Here is a 21,025-nt window from a genome sequence, read left to right as displayed (position 1 = left end):
AACTTTTTTTTCTCTGATTCAAAAACTTTTTTTTCCCCGATTCAGCCCAGAACTTGCCACTTCTCAAAAATGTGATTATACAAAAATACTGAAAAAAAAAAGATTAATGAAAAAAAATAAAAATTGTCCAACATGAGATCGCGATTTGTATTCAAATCGATTTCTTCCCACACCCCTACAACCAAGGTAAGAAGGAAGAGAGGAAGGAAAGTAAGAAAGAAAGGATTGAAAAGAGAGACATAGAGACAGAAAAAAACACACAGAGAGAGAGACAGTGGTGGAAAAAGTACTATTCAGATGTTTTACTTAAAGGCACACTAGGTAACGTTTTCAACAAAACTAAAGTTTAAATCTTTTGTGAGTGGCAAAATTTTCACAACACCCACTCCATGAATTTCACCCCCGGAAGCCTTTTATTTATATATTTTCTATTGAACGTGGACTGGGGGGACTTTCCCGGGGAAATGACGTCATCTGGCCGGAAAACGGAGGTGGAAATGCACTGGTTTCCTGTTTGGCCAGGAACTACCGCAACGGTTTCCTGTTTGGCCAGGAACTCCGCGCTAATAACAAAAAGGAACCTCACGCTGATTTTAAGAGAATGTAGGATTAGAAGATCGAAAAAGAACAGAAAAAGAAAGCACAGCTCATGGTAACTAATGCTCCACTGGCTAAGAGAAACGATCCGTAGATAGTATAAAACAATTAAAAGATCGCTTTTTGAAACGCTTCCGGCTTCCGGTGAAAACGAATGGAATTCTGGGTAATCGAGGACTAAGGAAATTGTATGCAGTGACGGTAGTGACCAGCAGAGGTTGCTAAAAATCGTTAGTTGTGAATTTGCATTGTACAACTTTAAGTAAAAGTATGAATACTGCAATATAGAAATAACTCTGTTACAAGTAAAAGTCCGGAATTCCAAATTTACTTGAGTAAAAGTACAAAAGTATTGGTATCCAAATGTACTTAAAGCACCAACAGTACTAAAATGTAGAGCTACAAGCTCACAGCGCGTTGCAATGCGACACGTTGTGAGCCTGTAGATCTGCTATTTTCAAATAGCCTATGGATAAAATAGGGCTAAAGTGGTTGATGTGTGTGTTATAATATAATAATTGATAATTGCAAAGTAACTAGTAACTCAACTTTTCAAATAATCGTAGTGGAGTAAAACTACAATATTTGCCTCTGAGATGTAGTGGAGTAGAAGTAAAAGTATTGAAAATTGGAAATACTCCGGTAAAGTAAAAAGAATACCTCAAAATTGTACTTAATTGTAACTAATGTACTTAGTTACTTTACACCACTGGGGGGGGGGGGGAGAGAGAGAGAGAGAGAGAGAGAGAGAGAGAGAGAGAGAGAGAGAGAGAGAGAGAGAGAGAGAGAGAGAGAGAGAGAGAGAGAGAGAGAGAGAGAGAGAGAGAGAGAGAGAGAGAACACAACAAAAACGCTCCCCTCTTCGGTGGAAACTCTGCCCAAATATGTGGAAATCCTCCGTTGGAATTTATGCTTTTGAAAACATCATGGAGAGGGAGAGGGAGAGGGAAGGGGGGAGAGAGAGAGAGAGAACAGGAGGGATTACGGCTCCCGCTCTTTCGCTGCTGGACCATAATGATGATAAAGAGTCAATTACAGTCTTACTCTAACCCGTTCTGACCGGCAAAGCTTCTGTGTGTCATATTTAGATTTTAAGCTCTATCTATACAGCACATTGGGTTGGGCTATATTAAAAAAATAGCAGATATACTAAGCTCATAGCTATATGAGCTTGTAATTTATTTGAAAAATCGTGAAAATGTGTGCAAATCTTTTAATTTATATATATATATATATATATATATATATATATATACAGTATATATATATATATATATATATATATGTTTAAAGCGAACATTTAGTAAACAAGTTTAATCCTGTTCAATCCGGTGTCATTTTAAGATTTCTTTGGGCAATTGAAAAAATAGCAGATCTACAAGCTCGTAGCGCGGCACTCGGTGCCGCGCTACGAGCTTGTAGATCTGCTATTTTTTGCTATTTCTTTGAAAAATTGTGGAAAGTTTGTGCAAATCTTTGAATATATATATATATATATATATATATATATTTTAAACATTTTTAACTCAAATCTTGTGGGACCCGCGGGCCAAATACATAACATTTTCCTTGACACATGGAAAAAGGTTGGAGAAGACATTTTTAGCAGGTCTTAATGAGCTAAACAGTGGGATCCACAGAGCTGCGGAGACAGACAGTCTAGCTGGCTCGCCGATCCTTCTTCCCCACTTCTGAAGGCGATGATGCGCGGGTCACTTTCTCAGCCAGGCGGGAGGACGGGGGGGGGCAAAGCATGCAGCGCCCCCGTCCCCCCCTCTCCCCCCCACGCGGGATGATGGGATTTGTAACAAATTGGAGACAATATTCATGGTGGATGGATATCGTAGCCGAGGTCCCACGCACCAAGCATAACGAGTACAATGGTGGAAAAAAAAGAAGAAAAAATACCGTTTTTGGCTGTAGTTTTGGCGGGACTCGATTTGACCGACCGCCCACGTTACTTCAGAATGTGGCTTGTTGTTGTTTGGTCGTGGGGCCTCTTCTGTTTTTTTTTTAACCGATTAAGACCGGAAACGCAACTGTGTCATTTTTCGATTTCTGTGGGCTATTCAAAAATAGCAGATCTACAGTGTAACACAGCACCGAGTGCCGCGCTACGAGCTTGTAGATCTGCAATTAATTTTTTAATTGTGAAAATGTGTGCAAATCTTTGAAAAGAAAAAAATATATAGTATATATATATATATATATTATATATATATATATATATATATATATATATATATATATATATATATATATATAGTATATATATATATATATATATATATATATATATATATATATATATATATATATATATATATATATTTAAAGTGAACATTTGTGACTCAAATCTTAGCTTTTGGGGGGATTCTACAAAACCAAAATTAAAACCAAAGTTATATGTATTTGGCCGCGGACCCCCATCTCAAAATACTTTGTTTCAGCGACCCCCCCCCAGAAGCAAAGATTTGAGTTAAACGTTTGCTTTAAAAAAATATATATATATATTGAAAGATTTGCACACATTTTCCCGATTTTTCAAAAATAGCCCAAAGAAATCTAACGTGACACACAGATGCGTTCCCGGTCTTAATGGGTTAAGCATATCTCGGGGCTAAAGGCTGCATCCAACTGTTACAGAGCCTTTCTCTCTGAAGGGGCGTCGTATAGGTTAGTGGTTCCCACACTTTCCCATGATGCCAAAGACCCCCCGAATAGCCATCGGCTGCGGCCCCCCCCTGTTGCGAAATTTTGCTGTTCTACAAGCACATAACGCGTTGTGCTGTGTGACATGTTGTGAGCTTGTAAAAAACATTTTCGAAAATGTTTTTTGACAACATTGACATGGCCAAAATAGAGATGCCAACAATCTTATGGATTCTTATGGACTTTTTTTCTTTTCTTTTCCTCTCCTCCCCCCCCCCCCCCTCTAGCCAAGGGTTGCCAAACTTTTCAGGCCGTGACCCCCCCAACATAATCATATTTGAACTGGGGACCCCCCACCTTGACAAGCACTTGGAATTTTTGGAAAATACTATGAGCTTCTAGATCGGCTATTTTCGGCTATGTTTGCCTCTTTATTACGTAGTGTTTGACAATTTGGCCAATTTGGTATTAAAAAGGTCTTAAAAGTCATTAAATTGTCACTTTATAAATGTGCAGACACCCTGTATATACTTACACTGTATGTTGATTTGTTTGAGAAAAAAATGTTGCATGTTTAGGCTAATCATCTGGGGACCCCCCACAAATATAATTTGGGGACCCCCCTGGGGCTCCCAACCCCCAGTTTGGGAACCACCTCTCTAGCAAACCTCCCCCCCCCCCCCCTGGGCTCGGGACCTCTACTTTGAAAACCACTGGTGTTGGTCGTGTTGGTTAACATGGGTCAGGCCACACGAATAAATAAATACTAAAATGGCATTAGTGAAAAATGACATTTCTTTTTGAGAGCGAAGCAAGAGAGGAGGGACCCCAAGGCGTGTTAGAGAGATGCTGGGAAAATGCAATGATAACCATATATGCAAAGGAATATGAATCCTCTCTCTGTTTTCTGCGTTAACCAAATTTCCTTCGCTTAAACGATTGACGTGAACCATCTGGAGTGTCATAGATGTCTGGAGCGGCCTCAATGGACGTAGACGCCGCCGCGCAGCGCTTCACTCTACACCCTTGGTTCTCAAAGTGGGGTCCGGGGACCGCCAGGGGTCCTTGAGGGAGTTTCAGGGGGTCCCCAGCTAAATGATTTTATGAACCAAATGGACCCTTATGGGTCTGTAACTCTGAGAGTGTACAAATGGAACCAAATGGACCCTAACGGGTCCATTTGGTTCCATTTGTACACTCTCAGGGTTAAAATAACATTGATCTTACTATTTCAATTGGGGTCCCAGAGATAGAAATGTCATTAAATGGGGGTCCGTAGCCCTAAAGCTTGTCAAACTGGGGGTCCTTGAAGTTAAAATAGTCGAGAATCTCTGCTAGAGCCGTAAAAATGTTCTCTTATGGGGGTCCCTGGCATGTCTTTTCAAATGGGGGTCTGTGGGATAATATGTGTCAATTTTGGGGGTCCTTGACATGAAAAGGTTTGAGAACCACTGTTCTACACGGCCTCCTCTCTCTCCGCCGTCTGAAAGTCCTTTTGATGTCGTGGAGTTGCTGAAGCGTTGAGCGTTGCTTCTTCCCCCAGAAACAACCTCTGTCCCCCATCAGTCCTCTCTCTGTGTCCCCACAGAGAGACGTCTCTATCCTCCATCAGTCCTCTCTCTGTGTCCCCATAGAGAGACGTCTCTGTCCTCCATCAGTCTCCTCGTTGTGTCCCCACAGAGAGACGTCTCTGTCCTCCATCAGTCTCCTCGTTGTGTCCCCATAGAGAGACGTCTCTATCCCCAATCAGTCTCCTCTCTGTGTCCCCACAGAGAGACGTCTCTATCCTCCATCAGTCTCCTCGTTGTGTCCCCACAGAGAGACGTCTCTGTCCTCCATCAGTCTCCTCGTTGTGTCCCCACAGAGAGACGTCTCTGTCCTCCATCAGTCTCCTCGTTGTGTCCCCACAGAGAGACGTCTCTGTCCTCCATCAGTCTCCTCGTTGTGTCCCCACAGAGAGACGTCTCTGTCCTCCATCAGTCTCCTCGTTGTGTCCCCATAGAGAGACGTCTCTGTCCTCCATCAGTCTCCTCGTTGTGTCCTCATAGAGAGACGTCTCTGTCCCCCATCAGTCCTCTCTCTGTGTCCCCACAGAGAGACGTCTCTGTCCTCCATCAGTCTCCTCGTTGTGTCCCCACAGAGAGACGTCTCTGTCCTCCATCAGTCTCCTCTCTGTGTCCCCACAGAGAGACGTCTCTGTCCTCCATCAGTCTCCTCGTTGTGTCCCCACAGAGAGACGTCTCTGTCCTCCATCAGTCTCCTCGTTGTGTCCCCATAGAGAGACGTCTCTGTCCTCCATCAGTCTCCTCGTTGTGTCCCCACAGAGAGACGTCTCTGTCCTCCATCAGTCTCCTCTCTGTGTCCCCACAGAGAGACGTCTCTGTCCTCCATCAGTCTCCTCGTTGTGTCCCCATAGAGAGACGTCTCTGTCCTCCATCAGTCTCCTCTCTGTGTCCCCACAGAGAGACGTCTCTGTCCTCCATCAGTCTCCTCGTTGTGTCCCCACAGAGAGACGTCTCTGTCCTCCATCAGTCTCCTCGTTGTGTCCCCATAGAGAGACGTCTCTGTCCTCCATCAGTCTCCTCTCTGTGTCCCCACAGAGAGACGTCTCTGTCCTCCATCAGTCTCCTCTCTGTGTCCCCACAGAGAGACGTCTCTGTCCTCCATCAGTCTCCTCGTTGTGTCCCCATAGAGAGACGTCTCTGTCCTCCATCAGTCTCCTCTCTGTGTCCCCACAGAGAGACGTCTCTGTCCTCCATCAGTCTCCTCGTTGTGTCCCCACAGAGAGACGTCTCTGTCCTCCATCAGTCTCCTCGTTGTGTCCCCACAGAGAGACGTCTCTGTCCTCCATCAGTCTCCTCGTTGTGTCCCCATAGAGAGACGTCTCTGTCCTCCATCAGTCTCCTCGTTGTGTCCCCATAGAGAGACGTCTCTATCCTCCATCAGTCCTCTCTGTGTCCCCATAGAGAGACGTCTCTATCCTCCATCAGTCTCCTCTCTGTGTCCCCACAGAGAGACGTCTCTGTCCTCCATCAGTCTCCTCTCTGTGTCCCCATAGATATATATTGAATATCGTGATATCGCAATATATCGAATATCGTCGAATATCGTGATATATATTGTTATCCTGGGCCTAATATCGTGATATATATCGTATCGTGAGGTACCCATATCGTCCCACCCCATAGAGAGACGTCTCTATCCCCCATCAGTCTCCTCGTTGTGTCCCCATAGAGAGAGGTTGTGTGTTTAAGAAACGCAGCTTTTTTTTTTTTTTCAAACCGCAGATTTTGTCCAATTGAAGAAATTGAAGCAAATAAAATGGAATGAAAGACAGAAGGTCAAATCTTGAGAGAGAGAGAAACTACGGGTGAAAAAAATAAATAATAATAACATGACATTTTAGTGACAGATCCTTCAAATTCAGTGAGCACCAGCCAGGGAGAATCTCCCCTCACTTTAAGCTCAAATAAGACCATAAATAAATACAAAACCCGGTCAGACAAACAAACTCACAAAAAGCTAAATAAATGAGAAAGTCAAAAAATAAACATGCATACTGTACATGCATTAGATGGAGAGATGCATACATGCATTAAACAAACACAACACATATCAAGCAAAACATTCAACAATACAATATGGACATCCACACAAACAGAAAAAACACAGTCTGTACCTTTACAAGACAGGTACAGACAGGTACAGACAGGTACAGACCAACACGAGACAAACACAGGACAAGTACAGGACATGTACAGGAGGACATGTACAGGAGGACATGTACAGGACAAGTTTTCAACCTTTCTCTGTCCCAGCAACGCGCTCTCGCAGGATCTAGCACCAGTAAACATTAAACAATTTAATCAACAGTAAACAGGCATCAATCTGTGAACCAGCGTGGTGTGAGGAAGGACAATTGATGTGCAAACTGTGTGAGGAAGGAGAGCGAGAGAGAGAGAGAGAGAGAGAGAGAGAGCGAGAGAGAGCGAGAGAGAGAGAGAGAGAGAGAGAGAGAGAGAGAGAGAGAGAGAGAGAGAGAGAGAGAGAGAGAGAGAGAGAGAGAGAGAGAGAGAGAGAGAGAGATGAAAGCAGGAAGGATGAGCGAGTCAGATCTCTGAATCCTCGAGGAGTCGTTTGCCACCATCTGATACACAGATTAAAGAGAGCCATGGCCACACATACACGCCCATACAGGTCTACACAAACTGTATTACACACATGTATGTATGCATGCATGCACATACACATACACATACAGTGGTGGAAAAAGTACTACATTTTTTTTATTTAAGTAAAAGTATCAATACTGCAATGTAGAAATACTCTGTTACAAGTAAAAGTCCTAATAAAAAAAATTCTTGAGTGAAAGTACAAATTTAAAATGTACTTAAAGTACCAAAAGCAGAAAGTACTCATTATAGAGAATGTCCCAATTCACAAGTTTTCAAATGTGTGAAATGTATACAAATCTTTTGAAAATAGCAGATCTACAAGCTCGATGCGACGCATTGTGAGCTTGTAGATCAGCTATTTTTAAAAGGCCGAAATGTATATATAGGGCTGAAGTGGTTCATGTATGTTTTGTTATAATAATCAAAATCTACAAAGTAACTAGTAACTAAAGTTTTCATATAATTGTAGTGGAATAAAAGTATATGTGCCTCTGAGATGTAGTGGAGTAGAAGTAAAAGTACTGAAAATTGGAAATAGTTCAGCAAAGCAAAAATGCAAAAATGTTTTACTTAAGTACAGTACTTGAGTAAATGTACTTAGTTACTTTCCACCGCTGCATACATGCCTATGTGTTCCTCTTCTCATAGTCAGTGGCTTAGCCAGAACGCTAGCCGATGCGTGCAAGCCGATGCGTGCACGCACGCTTATTAGCGGTTCTAGACACTTTTTTCGCGGGTTTGTGACGGATTTCGGATATCTATATATATGTTACAGTATGATTGGAGAACCAGTACGATTGAAGAAAGCGCGCTCGTTTTTACCACCCACCCAGCACTAGAGGGAGCCACAAGCCAGGCTTGTGCACAAACATATATGGCCACACACACACACACACAGTCTCACACACACACACACACACACACACACACACGCACACACGCGCACGCGCTCATGCTTTTTTTGGTTTATTGAAAGCAGGACTGTTTAGATACTTTTATTGTGTTCTGGCTTTTGTTTTACTTTCTCCCTGACACACACACACACACACACACACACACACACACACACACACACACACACACACACACACACACACACACACACACACACACACACACACAGTGATCCATGAAAAGAACTATTCTGTCCCTATCGGTTTACAAATCAAACGGCGCTGAGTCGACTAGTGGAGCGTCGGCCGGTCAGCGCGGGCACTCGCGCCTCGAGGCGCGAGGGCGCGCTTCCTCGGCCTCAAGCTCCACTAAATCGGCGCGCCTCCGTCATGGACAAGCGTGTGCGTGTGAACGCGTGTTCAGCGTTCCCCTCATAGATATTATGGTTCCCCTAGCGTAGCTTCCTGGTTGCTATGTGGGGGGGAACAACAAAAGACAGGTCCGCTCGGCGCATCAAAGCCCCGCCTCTCCGCGTTCTCCTTCTCCTCCTCCTCGGAGGAGGAGAAGGAGAGAAGGAGAGGACGGGACGGTTTATTACGCGAGGAGGAGGAGGAGGAGGAGGCTCCTCTTCCTCGCGAGCCTCGCGTAATAAACCCACGCCTCGCAGCGCCGCATCCTCCTTCTCCTCCTCGCGAGCCTCGCTAATAAACCCTGTCTCGAAAAGCCCCGCCTCCCCCCGAAGGAGCCCCGTGCCTAAAAACGAGCGCTCTGTCTTCAATCGTACTGGTTCTCCAAACGTACTGTGACATATACACTGTTATCAAAATGGCTGAATATGATATTAACCCATTAAGACCTGGAACTGTGTCATTTTTAGATTTGAGCTAAAAAGCATTATTTTACACTTTGGGCTATTCAAAAATAGCAGATATACAAGCTCATAGCGAGGCACCGAGTGCCGCGCTACGAGCTTGTAGATCTGCTATTTTTGAAAATTCCTGAAAATGAGTGCCAATCTTTGAATATATATATATTTTTAAGCGAAAATTTTTAACTCAAATCTTTGCTTCTGGGGGGTCCCTGGAACAAAATATTTTGATGGGGGTCCGCGGCCAAATACATAACATTTTGGGGGTCCTTGACATGAAAAAGATTGAGCACCACTGATATAGAAACATACGTTTTTCAGAAAACTGTTGAGATTTAGGAGACATGTAGAATCGGCTTCAGGTCTCAATGGGTTCAAAAAAAAATATATATATATATATATATTATTTTTTTTTATTTTTTTGGGGGGTGGGCAGAAAAACCAAATGGTGGGCCCAGGCCTACCTCTGCCCTCCCGTGGCTACGCCCCTGCTCATAGTGTGTGTTTTGTCCTCCTCAGGCCCTCCTGACGTGGAGCAGCCGTGTGAGCCCAGCCTCCAGGCCTGGAGTCCTGAGCTCAGCCTGTACGACACCAACGTGACGTCACCCTGCCCCGACCCCGAGGGATGCACCCTCACCCTGACCTTCCTGCACCCTGTGGTCCCTCACACGCTCACCCTCTGGGTCACATACATATCCACAGGTAAACATATATAAATACATATCCACAGGTACACATATATAAATACATATCCACAGGTAAACATATATAAATACATATCCACAGGTACACATATATAAATACATATCCACAGGTAAACATATATAAATACATATCCACAGGTAAACATATATAAATACATATCCACAGGTAAACATATATAAATACATATCCACAGGTAAACATATATAAATACATATCCACAGGTAAACATATATAAATACATATCCACAGGTACACATATATAAATACATATCCACAGGTAAACATATATAAATACATATCCACAGGTACACATATATAAATATATATCCACAGGTACACATATATAAATACATATCCACAGGTACACATATATAAATACATATCCACAGGTACACATATATAAATATATATCCACAGGTACACATATATAAATACATATCCACAGGTACACATATATAAATACATATCCACAGGTACACATATATAAATACATATCCACAGGTACACATATATAAATACATATCCACAGGTAAACATATATAAATACATATCCACAGGTAAACATATATAAATACATATCCACAGGTAAACATATATAAATACATATCCACAGGTAAACATATATAAATACATATCCACAGGTACACATATATAAATATATATCCACAGGTACACATATATAAATACATATCCACAGGTAAACATATATAAATACCTATCCACAGGTACACATATATAAATACATATCCACAGGTAAACATATATAAATACATATCCACAGGTACACATATATAAATACATATCCACAGGTAAACATATATAAATACCTATCCACAGGTAAACATATATAAATACATATCCACAGGTAAACATATATAAATACCTATCCACAGGTACACATATATAAATACATATCCACAGGTAAACATATATAAATACATATCCACAGGTACACATATATAAATACATATCCACAGGTAAACATATATAAATACCTATCCACAGGTACACATATATAAATACATATCCACAGGTAAACATATATAAATACATATCCACAGGTACACATATATAAATACATATCCACAGGTACACATATATAAATACATATCCACAGGTAAAGGAGGAGGTGGAAAAAGTACTCAAATGTTTTACTCAAGTAAAAGTATCAATACGGCAATGTAGACACACTGTATGTTACAAGTAAAAGTCCGGAATTCAAAATTTTACTTGAGTAAAAGTACAAAAGAATTGGTGCCAAAATGTAGTTAAAGTAACCAGAAGTAGAAAGTACTCATTATGCAGAATGTCCCGTTTTGCAAGTTTTCAAATGTAAAAAAATGTATACAAATCTTTTGAAAATATCAGATCTACAAGCTCAATGCGACGCATTGTGAGCTTGTAGATCTGATATTTTCAAATGGCTGGAGTGAAGTGATTAATGTATGTTTTGTAATAATAATCAAAATCTAGTAACTAAAGTTTTTAAATAATTGTAGTGGAGTAAAAGTACAATATTTGCCTCTGAGATGTAGTGGAGTAGAAGTAAAAGTATTGAAAGTTGGAAATACTCCAGTATTCAGCCAGTCAGACAGACAGACAGACAGACAGACAGACAGACAGACAGACAGACAGACAGTCAGTCAGTCAGTCAGTCAGTCAGTCAGTCAGTCAGTCAGTCAGTCAGTCAGTCAGTCAGTAAGCGACGTGGACTCGTACTGACTGGACCCCCGGTTAGACAAAAAAAACACAAAAAAAACATGAAACCTCTCCAGTCATAAATGACTAATGCAGATAATGGTCAGTCAGTCAGTCAGTCAGTCAGTCAGTCATAAATGACTAATGCAGATAAAAATGAATGGAACTTTCTGAGGCCTTGAAGTCTTTTGTAAAAAGGAAAGGCCACTTTATTTTAGGAAGGGTTTTTAATATTCTTCTCAGCGTGAGTATGTGTGTACCGCACTATTGAATTATCTCCATCTGTCTATTAGGGGATTGGCAGATTTCTTGAGAAATATCTTCCACTTCGCCTTGTCTCTAGAAGGAGGATTTTAAGCAGTGTACCGCACAAAAATGAGTTATTAATTGACAACAGACATGTGGCTTATCCATTGGTCCTCTGTAAACATGTAACTAGCGCATTAGCATCACGTGCAGGCTGAAACCACTTTAGAGACACATTTATTTTGACACAGATCATTTTACACATTATTTTTTTTGTCAAAGCTGATTTATTGTGTTGTTAATCCAAAACCTTGTCCAAAACTTGCTTTAGCGTGTCAATACAGTAATTGTTAACAAAACAAGATGATCTCTGTTGCTGCATTTAGAGCAGGATCATTTCCTGTGGTGGAAAGTAACTAAGTACATTTACTCAAGTACTGCACTTAAGCACAATTTTTGGGCATTTTCTTTACTGTACTGGAGTATTTCCAGTTTTCAGTACTTTTACTTCTACTCCACTACATCTCAGAGGCAAATATTGGACTTTACTCCACTACAATTATTTGAAAAATGTAGTTACTAGTTACTTTGCAAATATAAATCATTATATTATAAAACATACATTAACCACTTCAGCCCTATGTTATTGTATACACAGGCTATTTGATAATAGCCGATCTATAAGCTCACGACGTGTCGCCATGCGGGGCGTTGTGAGCTTGTAGATATCTGCAATTTTCAAACATTTTAGTACTTTTACTTTTGGTACTAAGTATATTTTGATGCCAATACTTTTATACTTTTTTTTAAGTAACATTTTGTACACAGGCCTTTTACTTGTAACAGAGTATTTTAATATTGTAGTATTGCTACTTTTACTTAAGTAAAATATCTGAGTACTTCTACCACCACTGATCATTTCCATGAGTTTGGTTCTGGCAGCACGGCGTGAATAATGTTTTTACCAGGCCTGAGGTCGACCCACTGTCACTTCACTCAATAAGAAATGTAAACCGTAAATGCAGATCATATAATATCACAACATGTCTTCTATTGATTTCATTGATTTCATACTTTATTAACACATTCGGTGCCATAATTTTATAATAACAGATTACGTTCGGTGCCAGAAATCTCACCGTTGAGCTGCGCTGTTTAAACTGTAGACTCTACGACGAGCAATCCATGTGAAACAAAGCATGCGTGCATTTTGCACGATGGTCCTGGCTAACGCCTGGAACGATAACATCTCTCACGCGAGTAACAATGGCGGAGCGATCGCGCATACAAAATGAGTCGTTTTCCCCAGCGTAAAAAGTTTCGGAGTTATAGGGGTTTTAGAGGAAATAGAACGGAGGCGGATGGGGAGCCATGTTTTTTGGCACTGTGATCTATAAGGCCCTTCCTTCTCAGAATCACCGCGGGTGATTCCAGAGCTGCTCTAGGCCCTCCCGTGTGGAAAAGAACAAAAGAGACTGAAAACACGGTTCAGACCGTGTTCGGCACCGAAACGCTACTCTGTGAAAACACGGTTCAGACCGTGTTTGGCACCCGATGTGTTAAAGGGATAGGTCACCCCCAAAACATATTTTTTCCTATGGATTAGTCACCCCATGGAGACTTCAATTCATGGATATTTTTTAGTTTTTGTCTCATTCCTAAGACAATAATTTGATGACCGGCAGCGGTTCCGGTAGGAGACACAAAGAGTCTCCTTTGTGTCTCCTACCAAAACCGCTGCCGGTCATCAAATTATTGTGCTTTTTATTCCACTACAATTATTTGAAAACTTTAGTAACTAGTTACTTTGCAGATTTTGATTATTATTACACAACATACATTAACCACTTCAGCCCTATATATACATTTCAGCCATTTGAAAATAGCCGATCAACAAGCTCACAATGCGTCATATCGCGACGCATTGTGAGCTTGTAGATCTGCTATTTTCAAAAGATTGTTATACATTTTATACATTTGAAAACTTGTGAAGTGGGATATTCTGCATAATGACTACTTTTACTTTTGGGTACCTTAAAATACATTTTGACGGCAATACTTGTGTACTTTTACTCAAGGAAATGTTTTATTCCGGACTTTCACTTGTACCAGAGTGTTTCTATATTGCAGTATTGATACTGTTACTTAAAGGAGAATTTTGGACTAAGGTTTTCTTACCTTTTCTATGATGTTATGATATCTTAGGATGAATGGTACAGTAGAACAATGTCATAACTCCATCCTGGGTCCGCCACAGCTTAAAACGTGCGCCAATAGGCCTTGCGCTAGATCGCATATTTTAATAGCTTTTTTTCACATTTTTTTTGGTGAGATCTGACGTTCATAGTGACAGAACACTGTAAAAAAAAATATATATATATAGAGAAGTCTCGCTCGACGAGATCGAAATCTCGAGATTTCAATCTCGTCTTTTTTTTTTTTGGTTGCATAGTGTTCTGTCACTATGAACGTGTCAGATCTAAAAAAAAAAAAAAAAGCTATTAAAATATGTGATTTAACGCAAGGCCTATCCGTGCACGTTTTAAGCTGTGGTGGACCTGGGATGGAGTTATGAAATTCTTCTACTGTACCATCCATCCTAAGATATCATAACATCATAGAAAAGGTAGAAAACCTTAGTCCAAAATTCTCCTTTAAAGGTTCTATGACATTCATTTTCACTTTTTTTATTTTTTATGTTTTTTTGGGGGTTTTATGACCTCAATTACACCCAAAAAATCTGAACTTTGAACATTCAGTGGATTTTCTGGGGTCTGGGGTTTTCTGAATAATTAGGCTGAAAAGTAATCTGAGCTTGGCCCTTCGACAGTGAGGTCACAGCCGATTAATCCCGCCCACTCTCCTCCTCGCCCCTCCCCTCCCCTATCCTTTCCTTTGGGGGGGGCGGAGCAGAGGCGATGATTGACAGGCAAAATCCCTCACCAGCGACACCCGCAGGCAAAGATTATTTTTTTCATTGCAGTTGAAAAGGCTTTAGAAATGTGAGAGAAAAACACCTGCCATGGATCAATGGAGTGGAATTTTTTGTTAAAACTTTCTATACACGTTTGAAGGACCATGACAAAGACTTTTAATGTGTGGTAAAACTGAACGTCATGAAACCTTTAAAGTAATACTAGGTAACGTTTTCAACAAAACTAAAGTTAAATTGTATATCTTTTGTCAGTGGCAAAAGTTTCACAACACCCACTCCATGAATTTCACCCCCGGAAGCCTTTTATTTATATATTTACTATTGAACGGTGAAGGGGGGGACTTTCCCGGGAAAATGACGTTCCTGGCCAACGTCATGACGTCGTGGCCGACGTCCCCAGGAACTACCGCAACGGTTTCCTGTTTGGCCAGGAACTACCGCGGTAATAGCAAAAAGGAACCTCACGCTGATGTTAAGAGAATGTAGGATTGGAAGATCGAAAAAGAACAGAAAAAGAAAGCACAGCTCATGGTAACTAATGCTCCACTGGCTAAGAGAAACGATCCGTAGATAGTATAAAACAATTAAAAGATCGCTTTTTGAAACGCTTCCGGCTTCCGGTGAAAACGAATGGAATTCTGGGTAATCGAGGATTACGGAAATTGTATGCAGTGACGGTAGTGACCAGCAGAGGTTGCTAAAAATCGTTATTTGGGATTCTGCATTGTACAACTTTAAGTAAAAAGCGTGAGTACTTTTTCCACCACTGTCTATTTTTGTCTAATGCTTTGTTTGCCTTTAAACATCTCAGACAACCCGGCCGTCGCCAACGTGGAGCTGATCACGGAGCTGGGGGAGAGCATGGACCTGGGCCCGCAGCACGTGTTCTGCGACACGCCGCTCACGCTGCGCCTGGACACGCACGGCGCCGCCGTGGCACGGCTCAAGCTGTGCACGTTCGACGAGAAGATGGAGCTGGACGCCGCCATGCTGTCGTCGGGGCCCCGCAGCCCCCTGTGCTCCGGCTGCCGGCCCCTGGCGTACCGCGTCCACCGCCGGCCCCCCTTCATCGCCGACAAGACGGATACGCGGGAAGTGGCGACCGCACCCCCGCAGACCCAGCTGACGTTCACCGACAGGTATTTAAGTTGACGAGTAATTGTCATGCAAATAATTGCGAATGACGATTTAACACACTGGGTGAAAAAAACGTAGATCCTGGTTTTTACAAATACACCCGTCGAGTGCGAAGTTTTTTTTGGTGTTGAGAAATCCACAAGAGGGCGCTCTAACACTACTTAACACATACAGTGCCAAGATCCCGTCTACACGTTCTTTCAAATCCATCGCTTGAGTGCCAGGATTCCTAAGAACGAGTTGACACGTTCTTTTGAATTTTCATTGTTTAATCTGTGATCGCACGGCTGTGTTTATTTCTCATCAACACTTTCGTTTTCCACTTACGTCACACTCACCCGGAGCCGGATCTAAAAAAAAAAATTCATTTCCGGGTCACGCTGTTTTTCTCCGGTGATTTTCGGCCAGAATAAGGAAAAACACAGTTTTTCACACGGTATGAAAGACAAACGGACAGCTCAACTTCTATTTTCTTTGTCCGGGTGACTAACAGTCATCGTCGTAGTGTATCACGTCGTTTTCAGGCCGATCAGCGGGCCAAAATAGTCGGAAACGTCACATCCTTTGAATGACCGGATATGACGTGGGCCTGTTTGGGAGGGGGTGAGCGAGGTGATCAATGTTTGGATGTGCTGCTCTCTACTGGTGGAACAATCGTAGGTGCTTGACAACACAATCAGAGAATGTATTTGAATGAAAAATTACAAAACAAAAAAATTAAAAAACACGCAAATTGCTGGCACAGGGGTGAGTACATTATGAATAAACTCTGGCAGTCAATGTGTTAAGGAATGATCCTAGGACCCCTTAAAAGGGAAAGGACGGATGTGATGTCATCCTAAAAAAAAACCGATGTGCATCCGCCCCAATGATGGGATCTTGAGAAGAAGGTCCACATCCAGGGGCGCACACACCTTTTTTGGTCTAGTTCTCAGGGGAGCACCTGGATATGTTACTTGGTGTGCACCAAATAAATAAATAAATACATTTTGCCGCGGCACATCTCGCAGGGTGGATAAAAGAGGGATACATGGATAACTTGTCTGTGCCACGGTCTGCATGATGCGGGACCCCCCTTCTCGTGAATGATAGGCTCTCCCGACATTAAAGGTTCTATGACATTCATTTTCACTTTTTTTATTTTGAATGTTTTTTTTGGGGGTTTTATGACCTCAAATACACCTAAAAAATCGGAACTTTGAACATTCAGTGGATTTTCTGTGGTCTGGGGTTTTCTGAATAATTAGGCTGAAAAGTAATCTGAGCTTGGCCCTTCGACAGTGAGGTCACAGTCGATTAATCCCGCCCACTCTCCTCCTCGCCCCTCCCCTCCCCTATCCTTTCCTTTGGGGGGGGGGCGGAGCAGAGGCGATGATTGACAGGCAAAATCCCTCACCAGCGACACCCGCAGGCAAAGATTTCTTTTTTCATTGCAGTTGAAAAGGCTTTAGAAATGTGAGAGAAAAACACCTAACATGGATCAATAGAGTGGAATTTTTTGTTAAAACTTTCTATACACGTTTGAAGGACCATGACAAAGACTTTTAATGTGTGGTAAAACTGAACATCATGAAACCTTTAACTCTCTTGAATGGTGGAATGTCCTCTTCAAATGAACGCATAGGACGTGCATGTTTGGCTTTGTGGAAGGCCAACAGAAATATATTACACAGTGCTTGACGTTGTTCTTCATTAATGTTGTCCTGCCACCTGTCAAGAGGGCGACTCCGATCCTGGCTGCTCCTGTTATCAATTGTTTGCACTACGTTGATGTGCTCTTTGCTTTTCTCATGCTTATCAAAAGCTGGGTGACTGAAATTATTTGTCCCTGTAGAAAAGGCACTGCTTTTATCCACCAAATTGGGATGCTCACGGCATATTTTGCACCACATATCACGGTGCGTTCATCATCGGTGACGAGTGCCTGTAACACAGCCAGCAGCTTAATGTGTGCGACTGACTGTGTCAGGATTCGACACACCGTGAATGTGTGAGAGCGGCTTCAGGAAGTAAATTCCTGTCCCAGTGGTCCCAGCTGTTGGTACGCGAGAGCGCCTCCCTTCGTTTGATGTGCCGCGCAGCATGCATTTTGAGACACATGCGCACTTGCGCACCAGTTATGTGCACCCCCTGTCCATATCTCCATATCTCTTTTTTTGTGGTCAAAACAAGCCATTTTCGACAGGCGGGTGGCGGATAGCGGTAGAACTGTTATTGTTCCAGTCGTTAGACGGAACCCTTGGTCATCGCCCAGACACTTTTTTGTTTGTTTACATCCGGGTCCTCGTTGTGGTTCTACAGCTCTCAAAAGATCGCCAATAAACGGTAAAAAACGCTGGCACTGGCTGTACCCTGTTTTAAAAAACCTCTGGCACTCAATGTGTTAATTGTGTATTTTTTTTTGCATTGAATATAATAGATTTTCTTTTAAAAAGGCGCTCGGGTGGTGCAGTGGTAAAGTCCCTGCCCACCACCACGGAGGTTGTGGGTTTGTATCCACCGTAGTGCATCCGGCTTTGTCGAGCGTCTGCACGAACACAATTGGCCCGTGTTCGGGGGAGGGAAGCCGGGCGAGGAGGAGGAGGAGGAGGAGGAGGAGGAGGAGGGTGATATGGGTCATTATGTACTCCTACGGGCTGGGGTGTTGGGCGGGAGGAGTAGGACAAAAGCTCTACGACGTCCTCCTGGTGGAGGCTCCTCACTGGTAGGTGAGTCAGTAGGATACGACAGCAGTGACAACACAGACATGTGTGAGGGGAGGAGTTAATTGGCATAACGACTACATTGCGGAGAAAAAGGGAGAAAAGAACCTGTGACCTATTCTTTTTATTAAGATTTTATTTTCTGTGGGATATCATATCATCTCCTGCTGTTGGTAGTCATGGCTTTCAGTTCCCACCTGATGTTGTGTGGGAGTTCAGACTGCTCCACACCGTACTGAATAACTGCTAGCTTACATAACGTCTTAAGACTAGGACTGAAGTCTAAGACATACAGGTCATCGGATTCACCCTCAACTCCTAAGAGGAAGACACGATCTCCCATCATGCAACCGCACATATTATACATCCCTGAACACGGTCCTTTCCCCTTGGGCCCAACCTTCTTCCAGGAGAAGGTCTCTGGACTGAATTTAGACAGATCATTGTAGTAGAGAGGAGTAGATTTACCGTATCCACCAAATATGTACAGCTCTCCATTGTAGGTAAAGGCTGAAGGTCTCCAGCGTGCTATTGGAAAAACGGTCCGTGTGTCTGACCAGCGGTTGGTCTCTGTGTCAAACACTCTGATGCGGTTGAAGAACCCATCATACCCACAACCCCCAAATACAAACATCTTTGTCCCGATGATGGTGGCAGAGTGACCTGTTGTAGCAGGAGGTTGAGTTCCTCTGGTGATAATTAAAGACCAGACCATTGTGGTGGTGTCCAACTTGTAGATGTCATTAATGCGTAAGAGAGGCTGGATGTTTCCTCCATAAATATACATGACCTTCCCCAAGACACAGGCTGAGTGGTAGTCCCTCCCCTCTGGAACAGTCCCAGAAACCTTTGGTTTGAACCATCTGTGGGTGTCGACATCAAATGCATAAAGCACGTTACAGAACTTCCTCTTGTGCTGATTAAACCCTCCCCAGATGTAAATAAAATCCCCTATCAGCACAGCTGTGTGGTGGAGGTTCCAGGAGGGAACCTCAAGGGGACGTTCTCCTCTTCCAGGTGTCACTGGGGTCAACTTCCTCCAGAGCAAAGTCACTGTGTTGAAGACAAACACAGCGACCTTAGAATCCATCTGACCACCCTTGTGTCTTCTGCCCTCCGTGTTGTCGTCCGGTCCGAAGGAGTACAGCTCGTCTCCCACGGTAACAGCAGCATGATGACAGTCTCTGTTTGGTACGTCGTTGACACGAACGGTCCACCGGAACATTTCACAACACCTGCAGCTACTGTGGATTAAAGAGGATTCAAAACACCTGCAGCTACTGTGGATTAAAGAGGATTCACAACACCTGCAGCTACTCCGGATTAAAGAGGATTCAAAACACCTGCAGCTACTGTGGATTAAAGAGGATTCAAAACACCTGCAGCTACTGTGGATTAAAGAGGATTCACAACACCTGCAGCTACTGTGGATTAAAGATGATTGATTCGGTCTCGCTCCATAAAAGAATGCTTTGTCTATTGTGTGTGTGATTACTTATATGGGTGCAGTCAGTGACATCATGGAGAGACTGACCAATCCGTGAGGCCCGATGCCTGTCGTTCTCCCATATATGGTCAATTGATCACCATAGCAACCCCAGCTCAAGACAATCTCAGTACTGTGACATCACACTGATGACATTACACTGATGACATCACACTGATGACATCATAGTGAGGACATCATAGATCTCCATTATCTTCATAACGTTCAGAGGAAGTCGCTAAAAGATCTTGTTTATTTTTTTCACTATTCATTTTATAAAGCCCTACTACTGTTCATTTGGACAGTAAATTGTTGATTGATTGTTTTAGTCATAGCCTTTTGAATAACATTCCATTTAGTTTTAGTCATATTTTACTCTGAAATGTCTAACTTTTAGTCTAGTTTTAGTTCATCTCGATCTCCAGGCTTTTATTTTCCTTCGCGTTTTGCTCAAAAATAAGAGCCTGGACCAGCCTGTTGACGTTCCTGGCATAGGAAGTGGGAGTCAACCTTTCATTTCCCCAACCAACCAGAGTGCAGTGGGCGTCGCTCCAAATGTTGTGACGTCAGGGCTCTCAATGCTGCACATTGGGGGAGGAGGAGGGGGGCGGGGGCGGGCGCACAGATCGGTGAACCAATGGGAGCCCACGGATTCTCTCTCCGGAGATTTTGAACCCGCCCCTCTAGACCAGATATCAGACGCGCTGGGGCAGCCTAAGTTTTAGTTGACTAATTATCATAAAGGTTTTAGTCGACTAAGTCTTGCACGGTACGACCAATCACAACACTCGTTTCATTCACGGAGAATGTTAACAGATTTGTAAAGTGTCTATAATAATAATGCTTTTGTCTAAAAGGTCCGGCCAAAAAAGTCCTTGCGGACTTGTTTCCGTTGGGGTCCTTGAATTAATTTCATAGACATATATAGTA

At 42.6% G+C, this 21,025-nt stretch overlaps 1 protein-coding gene across 1 annotated transcript in view; it reads left to right on the top strand.

The window, feature by feature from the left end:
* The window catches only part of pappa2 (pappalysin 2), a gene marked incomplete at its 3' end in the record, with an annotated part of 201,019 nt that overhangs the window by 62,018 nt on the left and 117,976 nt on the right, over positions 1-21,025 (top strand). The window contains exons 13-14 of the mRNA XM_080438933.1: positions 9,706-9,888; positions 15,582-15,909. Of these exons, the coding sequence (XP_080295059.1) occupies positions 9,706-9,888; positions 15,582-15,909 (511 nt within the window). The remainder of the gene's footprint in view (positions 1-9,705; positions 9,889-15,581; positions 15,910-21,025) is intronic.

The sequence above is a fragment of the Gymnoscopelus braueri genome (genome assembly GCF_963280865.1).
Source record: "Gymnoscopelus braueri genome assembly, chromosome: 10".
Lineage (NCBI taxonomy): Eukaryota > Metazoa > Chordata > Actinopteri > Myctophiformes > Myctophidae > Gymnoscopelus > Gymnoscopelus braueri.
Note: the sequence above shows the minus strand (reverse complement) of the source record. Positions and strands in the feature narration are given on the sequence as shown.